A 10,489-nucleotide genomic window follows, 5' to 3' on the forward strand; every position below is an offset into this window, starting at 1 on the left:
AAAAAAAAGAAAGAAAGAAAGAAAGACAGGCAATTAAATTCCTTTGTATTCTCATAATGTAACTTTACTATTACTAAACTAGGGTACTCTCTCCTCTAAATTATTTAGTCACATGTGATTAACTTAGTCAGCTACTGCGTACTAATCAGGGATTCTGAATACACTTCTCATGACTATACGTTAGTCATAGTCTTAGTATGCCGGTAATCGTAGGTTAAAACGACACCGCATAATGCCCTTTATTTTTTTCTTTGGTGAAGCCTACAAAAATAACCTTAAAATTAGTGTATCTTTTAACCTAAAATTCTAATCTCAGTTCATGTATGATATGATATATGGTGATGTTTTTATGTATGGTATATGGATTGCCACCTGTTAAGTCTTATATTATTTTTTAAGAACTGGAAACACTGTTTCTACGAAATTTGGATTTCAATTGTTATTCAAGATGGAAAGTGTTGAGGAGAGACGGTGCATAAGGCACGAGGCACGAACATTTCTTCCATAATTTTAAAGTTAAGTTTGTTATTTAAGTGCAATGAACACAGTGCAGTTATTATATGTACTTTGTGGTTTATTTCAAGTGTTAGTTGAAAACCAGCGATTAGTAAGGAACAATAAAAACTAAAAACAAGTATTGGGAGTTTCCATTGTTAGAAGACAGTCCATTACCAGTTAAGTAAATCGAGAACATTTAAGAACATAAGCATAAACAGTTTTTTTGGTCCTCCAGTGCCGAATGGAGGAAGTGTTGTGCCAAGAAAAAGAATAAGTGAATCATTCAAACATTCATATTGACTATGTGTGTGTAAAGACAGTGAGTGTTACGAATCAGAAGCAAAATTGACCTAGTTGACTTATCACGTACGCGCCTACGCATTCAGCTGTGCATTGCAATCTGAAGAAAAACAAAGGCGCAATGTAGCGTCACGTAGCTAAGTGTATTTTTTTTTTGTTTCTTTTACTTGTGTAAAGGTCTGTTGTTATAAGGACTTCAGGTAGATATATCACAAGCAATGGATTGAAATACCAATTCTCTTATAAAGGCAAGAGGCCTAGCTAAAGCGTCCCTTACAAGAATGAAAACATTTGTTGAACAATTTGGAGCAGACGGTGATGTAATGCAAATTAAAGTTAGGTGTGCACGTTTACCCAATATATTCAAAGAATATGATGAAGTGCAAAAACAGCTTGAATTAAAGGACGAAAACAATGAATATACATAGGATAGAGAGTTGTTTGAAGTTACTTACTACGATACTCTTGCAAAAATGACGTCAATTGTTGAAACAGCTGAGAAGGCTAGTAGTAGCAATAGAAGTTCGTCAGGTGATTCAGCCGCGAATACAGGGTGTCTAAAATTACCAGTCATAAAGCTACCAACATTTAAAGGTCAAGTTATAGATTTCAGACATTTTCATGATACTTTCAGTAGTTTGGTTGTAAACAATCAAAGTTTAGACGATATTCAAAGGTTTCATTATTTGTTGTCCTCATTATCAGGTGAAGCAAGCAAATTAGTCAAGAATATACCAGTGACAGGTGAAAATTTCAAACTTGCTTGGGAAATGATATGCAAAAGGTATAATAATCCAAAGCTAATAGCAACTGCTCATGTAAAGGCATTGTTTTCATTACCGACTGTCAGTAAAGATTCAGTGGCGGACTTAAGGACATTATTATATCAAACTATAAGTAACGTAAATGCACTTAAGGCGTTACAGTTAGATACTCCTTTTGAGGATAGCCCTATATTGTTATCGCAGCTAGTTTTGGAAAAGCTAGATGAACAAACACGTAAAGACTTTGAAAATCAAACAAATAGGGAACAGTTTGCTAGTTTAGAAGAACTTCATGTCTTTTTAGAAAATAAATGCCAGGCCTTAGAATTGGTAAAGTCTACACAATCAAAGTCGCATGTCAGTAAATCTAATGTTGTTAAGGATCTAAAAAATGCTAGACAATCTTATGTGAGTACTAATGTTTTGTGTTCGTTTTGTCAACAAAGTCATGCGTTACACAAGTGTAATGATTTTCAGAAATTAAGTGTATCCAAAAGATTAAGTTTTGCGAAACAGAGCAAGCTTTGTTTTAATTGTTTGAAAGTTGTCAACCATGTAGCGAGAGATTGTTCGCTAAGTGCATGCAAAATATGTAATCTCAAGCATCACACGTTATTGCATATTGATTTTAAGAAATCACAGCCTAATCATGCTGCAAGTGTTGAAAATGATTCTGTTACGGAACCTGTAGGGGAAAAGTCAATGTCTCAAGGACAGGAAGTTGTTAATACTAGTACTTATTGCTCTGTCAAGCCTAAAAGTAATGTGCGTGTTTTACTTTCAACTGCAGTTGTTCAAGTTAAAGATTGCAATGGTAAAGTACATATGGTTAGGGCTTTGCTTGATAGTTGTTCCCAATCTCATTTTGCAACAGAATCTCTCAGTCAAAGGTTAAAATTAAAGAACTTTCCTATCAATGTTCCTGTACAAGGTATTAATAATGTAAGTTGCAACGTTAAATACGGAAGTAAGTTACAAGTATTCTCTACTGTAAGTGATTTTAGTGTAGATGTTGAGTGTTTTGTATTGCCCAAAATAGCGGGAAATTTACCTGATGCTGATATTGACATTAAAGAATGGAACTTTCCACCGAATTTACAGTTAGCGGATCCTAATTTCAACAAGTCTGGTACGATTGATTTGTTGTTAGGTGCTGGAATTTCTTTTAGTCTACTCAAAGCAGGACAACAGGTGCGTCCAGGAGCATTTCCAGTTCTCCAAAATACAGAGTTAGGATGGATAGTTTCAGGACAATATCAGATGCCAAAGCACAACAACTTCACGCCAGAAAATCGAACATTCTTTTTGCACAACAACGATGATTTAAGCCATCAGCTGCAGAAGTTTTGGAAAATAGAAGATATTCAAGAAACTCCTTTATCCAAAGAAGAAAGGGAGTGCGAAGAACATTTTATCGCAAACACTAGAAGACATTCAACAGGACGCTTTATAGTGAGATTGCCATTCAAACAAGAAGTGACCCAGTTAGGTGATTCTAATAAGACAGCTGTTCAGCGTTTACAACAACTAGAGAAAAGGTTAAATAGATGCCCCAAGTTACGCACAGATTATGTCGCATTCCTTGAAGAGTATGAAGCTTTGGAACATATGAAGGAAGCGGAAGGCAGCTCTAATATTACTCAAGGATATTACTTGCCTCATCATCCAGTTATTAAGGAAGCTAGTACTACTACAAAGACTAGAGTAGTATTTGATGCATCCGCATGCTCAACTAGTGGCATTTCACTGAACGATGTTCTCAAAGTTGGTTCAACTTTGCAAGACGATTTGCAGTCAATTATATTAAGATTTCGCACATACCCTATAGCTTTTACTGCAGATATAGAGAAGATGTATCGACAGATTTTGATTGATGAGCGTGACTGTAAATTCCAGAAGATCTTGTGGAGAAGATCAGAAGAAGAACCCATTAAGGTATATGAATTAAAGACTGTCACATACGGAACAGCCTCAGCGCCTTTCCTTGCTACTCGGTGTCTCCAGCAATTAAGTGCAGAAGAAGCTTGTGAATATCCGAAGGCAGCACAAATTCTCAAGAATGACTTCTATATTGACGATTGTATTTCAGGGGTTGAAAGTTTGGAGGAAGCTTTAAAGATAAAGGACGAATTAATACAAATGCTACAAAAGGGTGGTTTTTTGCTAAGAAAGTGGTGTTCCAACAGTACTGAATTATTGGAATCCATCTCTGAAGAATTGAAAGAAACACAACTTCCATTACGCTTAGACGATAAGGGTCAAGTCAAAACATTAGGAATACTTTGGCATCCAGCAACTGATCAACTTCAAGTGATGAATGGATTTACTCTAAATCAAAGGTCGAATAATAATTTAACAAAACGCAAGATGTTGGGTATTATTGCTTCAATCTTTGATCCGTTGGGAATTGTTAGTCCAATAACAATCGTATGTAAGATAATTCTTCAAGATCTGTGGAAGCAGGATTGGAGTGGGATGAAACACTTCCTAAAGAACTACAGCAAAGATGCAAGACAGTACTTGAATTCATTCCTTCAGTATCAGATATCAGTGTAGACAGAATGGTTCTTCAGTCAGGTACCTTGATAGGCATTCAAGTTCACGCTTTCTCAGACGCTTCTGAAAAGGCTTATGGGACATGTGTGTATTTAAGATCCGTCAACAAGGATGGTCAAGTTACTTCGAAGCTATTATGTGCTAAGTCCAAAGTGGCGCCCATAAAAAAGATTTCCCTGCCTCGCTTAGAGTTATGTGCAGCAGTGTTGTCATCAAAACTTGTCAAGAAGGTAACTAAGGCATTAAAACAACGAATATCCCAGGTATACATGTGGACAAATTCTATGGTGGTCTTAGCATGGTTAAGGGCAAGTCCAAATAGATGGAAAACATTTGTTGGCAATCGAGTTGCTGAGGTACAAGAAGTGGGAGGAGAATGGAGACACGTCGCTTCAAGTGACAATCCTGCGGATATTATATCAAGAGGAACAAGTTCTGACAAGTTAATACATAATAGTTTGTGGTGGAACGGTCCTCAATGGTTACAGTGTTCTTCACTTGATTGGCCTAAGACGGAGCCTGACCCACTCAGAGAGATTCCTGAACAGAAGAAATTAAAATCAAGTTACTTAGTGACAACTCAAGATAATAGTATGATCGAAAGATTCTCTACTTTGAACAAACTTCAGAGAGTCTTGGCTTATTGCATGCGGTTTTCCAAGAATGCTAAAGTAGAAGCATCAAGAAGAAATGTAGACGCTCTTACTTTGGAAGAAATTCAAGAAATTTTAATCAGACTAACACGAGAAGTTCAAAATTCAGTTTATGCTAAGGAAATGGCTGACCTTAAAGAAAGTGGAAGAGTTAGCAATAAGAGCAAACTCTTGTCTCTTAATCCTTTCATATGTGATCAACAATTACTAAGAGTTGGTGGACGATTAAAGATGTCTGAACTTGAATTTGATGCTAAACATCAAATTATTCTACCACCAGATCATCACCTAACAAGACTAATTATAGAACATGAACACAGGCGATTGCTACATTCTGGATGTCAGTTAATGCTAGCATCACTAAGGCAAAGGTATTGGATACCTAATGGTAAAAATGCCATCAAGAAAATTATTAGAAGATGTATTACATGTCAAAGATTAAAGACGTCTGGACCAGAACAACTAATGGGACAACTACCAAAACATAGAGTAGAACTAACAAGACCTTTCACAAATTCTGGAATTGACTTTGCCGGTCCTATTTACATCAAAACTGGTACCAGAAAGTCAAAAACAAAGGTGAAGTGCTACATTGCAGTGTTTGTGTGTTTAGCAACAAAGGCTATCCATCTCGAAGTTGTGAGTGATCTTACTAGTCAGGCATTTTTAGCTGCTTTGAGAAGATTTATATCTCGTCGAGGTAAATGCAAGCATATCTATAGCGACAATGGAACTACGTTCATTGGTGCCAACAAGGAACTTCAAGAAGTCGCAAAGTTGTTGCATACAGCTGACCATCAAGAAAGGATTAAGAATTTTGCAACTACTGAAGAAATCCAATGGCATTTTATTCCGCCATATTCGCCCAACTTCGGTGGTCTTTGGGAGGCTGCAGTTAAGTCCTTTAAATACCACTTAAGAAGAGTCATGGGAATGTCATATCTCACGTTCGAAGAATTAAAAACATTAATCACACAAATAGAAGCTTGTTTAAATTCAAGACCTCTTGTAGCATTATGCAATGATCCTAATGATCCAGTAGCATTAACTCCTGGTCATTTTCTAATTGATCAACCATTGACAGCACTACCAGAACGTGACTTACATCAGGAAAAGATTAGTTCAATTCAAAGATGGCAAAGGATCCAACAACAATTTCAACAGTTCTGAAGAAGATGGTATATGGAATATTTGTCACAATTACAAGGAAGAAATAAGTGGAAGAGAAGCTATGCCAACATACAGCCGGGTCAATTGGTGGTTCTCAAAGAAGATAAGCTACCTCCTCTATCATGGAAATTGGGAGTCATCACTGAAGTGCATTCTGGACCTGACGGTTTGGTTCGAGTGGCTACTGTTAAAACTTCAAATGGTTTATATAAACGCTCAGTTAGAGGACTTTGTGTTTTACCAAATAATGATGAATCTTAATGTCATTCATGTAAAAGTATATTTATTTTCTGTTTTAGTATATTTTATTTGTTGTTATGTAAAATTTTTCTTCTTTTTTTTAAAAAAATGTCACTAGCCCTTTTTTGGTGGGCGGCATGTTAAGTCTTATATTATTTTTTTAAGAACTGGAAACACTGTTTCTACGAAATTTGGATTTCAATTGTTATTCAAGATAGAAAGTGTTGAAGAGAGACGGTGCATAAGGCACGAGGCACGAACATTTCTTCCATAATTTTAAAGTTAAGTTTGTTATTTAAGTGCAATGAACACAGTGCAGTTATTATATGTACTTTGTGGTTTATTTCAAGTGTTAGTTGAAAACCAGCGATTAGTAAGGTACAATAAAAACTAAAAACAAGTATTGGGAGTTTCCATTGTTAGAAGACAGTCCATTACCAGTTAAGTAAATCGAGAACATTTAAGAACATAAGCATAAACACCACCGTTAAAATCATCGTTACCTGTGACGTTGTTAGCGGATTCACTTCGTTAATGAACTCAGCCGACAATATAGCTATCTATTTTTTCTAAAAAGCAAATTAGTCTCGTTTCACAGTGTAAAACCACTGTAGTCTTCTAAACTATGTGAATTCAACACTCAAACTTCAAGTAGTGCATTTTACAACTACTGGTTGAAATAAATTAACAGCCTCAAGGATATAACCTGTTCTTCGGACATTGAATCCATATCAGAAAGCCATTACTCGGTATGCCTTGCTGTTTTTGTTCCATGGTGATAAATGTTGAAACAAAAAAATAGTTAATTTGAACCACTTCCGGATAGAATAGATCAGCGTTTCCAAACCTTTTTCAACTTGCGGCACATTACAGGTGTTACTTGGATTCTCGCGGCACACTTATAGATATTATTATTTGTAAATGTAAAACAAAGTGGTATTTTTTCTGTGATTGTTGATCTCCTCCTCGGAGAGAAGAAAGCTCTATCACTTGTTTTTCCTCGTGGTAAATCATTATGCTTACTTTTACTTCTAATTTAAAAATAGAAAACAATTGCAACGAAATATTGGATTCAGGTTTTTAAAAATACGCTTTCTTTTCAAAAACTGTATCCAACCTTTTACTAAGAAGGAAGATCACTAGATGACGAACGAACAAACAAATCTCTTTTACTTTTAAAATACAAATGTAGGTAATTTGTCGAGATGATTGAATGATATTTTAAATTTTCAAGTTACTAAATACTCTGCAACAATAATGAAGCAATAATGGTCATAACAATGATAATAAATACTTTTTTGAACATTAGAAATGCAGAACAGTAAACTGGTATGAAACTTAAAATTGTAGTTTAATAGTAGAGATTCATAGTAATGTAAAATGCAAATATACATTTTCCCCTACGTTTTGCAATTTGATTGCTTTAAAATTAATAATTTTGTTTCGATTCCTCGCGGCACACCAGCGTCCGATTCACGGCACACCAGTTGGGAAACGCTGGAATAGGTTGTTAACTTTACGTACACCAAGGGGTTAACCCTAACATCGCACTCCAAGGGAGGGTTAAAAATATCCACTACATGAATCCTTATTTTCTGTCCCAGAAAATGAAATATTCTTTATCTTGTATTAATTATAAACTAAGTCAACTAAAGGTATAATATTGGGAAGAACATTACATTTACTGGGACAGAAAATAATTTATGAGGTGAGCATTTTTTTAACCCTCCCTTTGTGTGCAGTGTTAAGCGTAACCCATGACTCAAATATAATATTATCACTCTGGGAACCAAAAGGTCTTTTCCACTTAGGTGTATGACGCTTTGCTTCAGCCTAGTGTTAGAATCTTAAACTTGAACTGGAAATGACCTCATTCATATTATGATAATACGTTACACTAAGTGAGGATACTGTATGTCCACTACGAAAACTTTCGGGCCTAGGACAAATCTGCCAATGACCAAATGCGCCAATCGTGAAAATGGACAAATCTGCCAATGGACAAATCCGCCAATGGACAAATCTGCCAATTGACAAATCTGCCAATTACCAAATCTGCCAATTACCAAATCTGCCAATTACCAAATGTGCCAAACGCGAAAATGACCAAATGCGCCAATTGTGAAAATGGACAAATCTGCCAATTACCAAATGCGCCAAACGCAAAAATGACCAAATGCGCCAACTGTGAAAATGGACAAATCAGCCAATTGACAAATCTGCCAATTGACAAATCTGCCAATTACCAAATGCGCCAAACGCGAAAATGACCAAATGCGCCAATCGTGATAATGGACAGATCTGCCAATGGACAAATCTGCCAATGGACAAATCTACCAATTGACAAATCCGCCAATTACCAAATCTGCCAATGGACAAATCTGCCAACAGATAAGTCACCGAACTATCATTTTATTTTAGATGTATTCTTCAATCATCGTCCCACAGTATTACAAAAAAAAAAGAAGAAGAATTATTTATGAAAGAAAGCGGAAAAGGGTATTTTAATTTTAATGTGTGTTACTTTTATAAATTTGCAATTATGTTTCAAAATGAATGTTTACTGATGTTGGTTGTTGGAGTTTAGTATCCCATTGCTGTACATAGGTTATATGAGAGGTGACGTAACGCGTTTGAATTTTAATGCTCTCTTACTAGGAATCGAACCCGAAAAGACTAATGTTTGTTGTAATTATTCGATAGCCAAAAAATAATTTTCAGAGTAAGTTTCTCTTTATGTAGTTAATACGTTTAATGTGGATTGAATATGATCCAAGATTAGTTCATATAAAAGGAAAATTAGTTTAATTGAGTTCACTTCGCATCTATTAGTAAATACACATTAGTAACTGGTGTTTTGTAACTTGTATGGTTAGTGATTTTATAATAATTTTGTGATTCTGATTACAGATTTCTAAAGTGAAAAATATTAACTGTTAACAATCGGATTGTATCTTTTGTTACTTGATTTCTCTTAACACTGACACACATATTTCCAAGAATGAAACGCGTAGTTCTAACAGTCTTCCAATGACGAGACACATATCATTCCATTGATAATATTGAGGTAAACAAAATGTTATACATGCGTGTAAAAACCCATGTAAACTTTTCTCGAACATGTAGTAAAATATCGTATTCGTAGATATGAACATTGATGCTCTGTTACAGCTACTTACTGATATAAAAGTAAAATTAAATGATATCGTCATTAAGGACCTTCACTACAGCGAAATTAAACTACCTCTAATTTTAGAGTTTTTCTGTAATATCTTCAAAACAAATAAAAAATATTCGAAAAGTAAAAACGTAGTGAACTAGGCAATACGATTTTGCATGTGATACCGTTATCACAACTTATATATCTGCTTCCAATTTGCTACTGTCGATAGATTTAGCATTTTTTACGGGTTTTGTAAATAGCGACATACCAAAAACAAATAGGTGAATTGTGGTAAAGGTATCAGATGCAAAATCATATTGTCTAGTTCACTACGTTTTTACTTTTCGAATATTTTTATTTGTTTTGAAGATATTACAGAAAAACTTTAAAATTAGCGGTAGTTTAATTTTGCTGCAGTGAAGATCCTTAACCATGCACACTGATCTTGGAGATTGGCCTCCCTGAATGTAGATATCTTTATTCGAATTTGTGACAAGGATATACACATATTTCAATGCCTCCCCAAAATTATACAGAAGTCGTCGCCGCTGTCATTAAGATCTTTATTACACCATTTATAAGACTGCATTACTCAGTTAATGAGATATAGTTCACACTGTTGATTGATTTTCTTCCTTTAAAAATAACATTGTCAAACACATTATATATGTATACATCGATAAATCACATCGAACCAAATAAAATGAGATGCTCGAATACAAGTTTTGTTTATAAAAAAAATATATGCTGCACTAACAACTGTATCTTTCGTTGCCAATAATCAGTGACAGCTTTCATTCATTGTCCTGGCAGTAGCGAACTAGCAGTTCCCTTGTCTTTTCGTAAGGTGACACATACACTTTTTCGAACATGCTAGTTGTAATCGTAGGTAACAACAATCAAGTTAATTAAAAAGTCTTGGTAATAAGTATTTTCAAATTGGTTAAAATGAATACGAACCTGTTTTCGGGACGGGTAATTTGAATAGGGACATCAAATTATAAGCCGTCACTTTAGAATCTTTTAAAAGAAAATTACAAAAGTGTTTACTTAAAATATTTACTTTATATTTTACAAGGCTACGAAAACTATTTCATCACATTCTTTCAAATATTCACAACTTTCACAATTACAAACTAGAATTT

At 34.9% G+C, this 10,489-nt stretch overlaps 2 protein-coding genes across 2 annotated transcripts; both read left to right on the forward strand.

Annotated features, from left to right (window-relative positions):
* The first annotated feature begins 1,271 nt into the window (after positions 1 to 1,271).
* LOC145661219 (uncharacterized) lies at positions 1,272 to 4,118 on the forward strand. The gene has a single exon (XM_081726677.1). It carries the CDS (start codon positions 1,272 to 1,274, stop codon positions 4,116 to 4,118), a length of 2,847 nt encoding a protein of 948 aa, XP_081582803.1.
* A 5-nt stretch (positions 4,119 to 4,123) lies between these two features.
* LOC145661220 (uncharacterized) lies at positions 4,124 to 5,941 on the forward strand. The gene has a single exon (XM_081726678.1). It carries the CDS (start codon positions 4,124 to 4,126, stop codon positions 5,939 to 5,941), a length of 1,818 nt encoding a protein of 605 aa, XP_081582804.1.
* The last annotated feature ends 4,548 nt before the right edge of the window (positions 5,942 to 10,489 follow it).

This window comes from Thermobia domestica, chromosome 9 (assembly GCF_964235325.1).
Source record: "Thermobia domestica chromosome 9, izTheDome1.hap1.1, whole genome shotgun sequence".
Classification (NCBI taxonomy): domain Eukaryota; kingdom Metazoa; phylum Arthropoda; class Insecta; order Zygentoma; family Lepismatidae; genus Thermobia; species Thermobia domestica.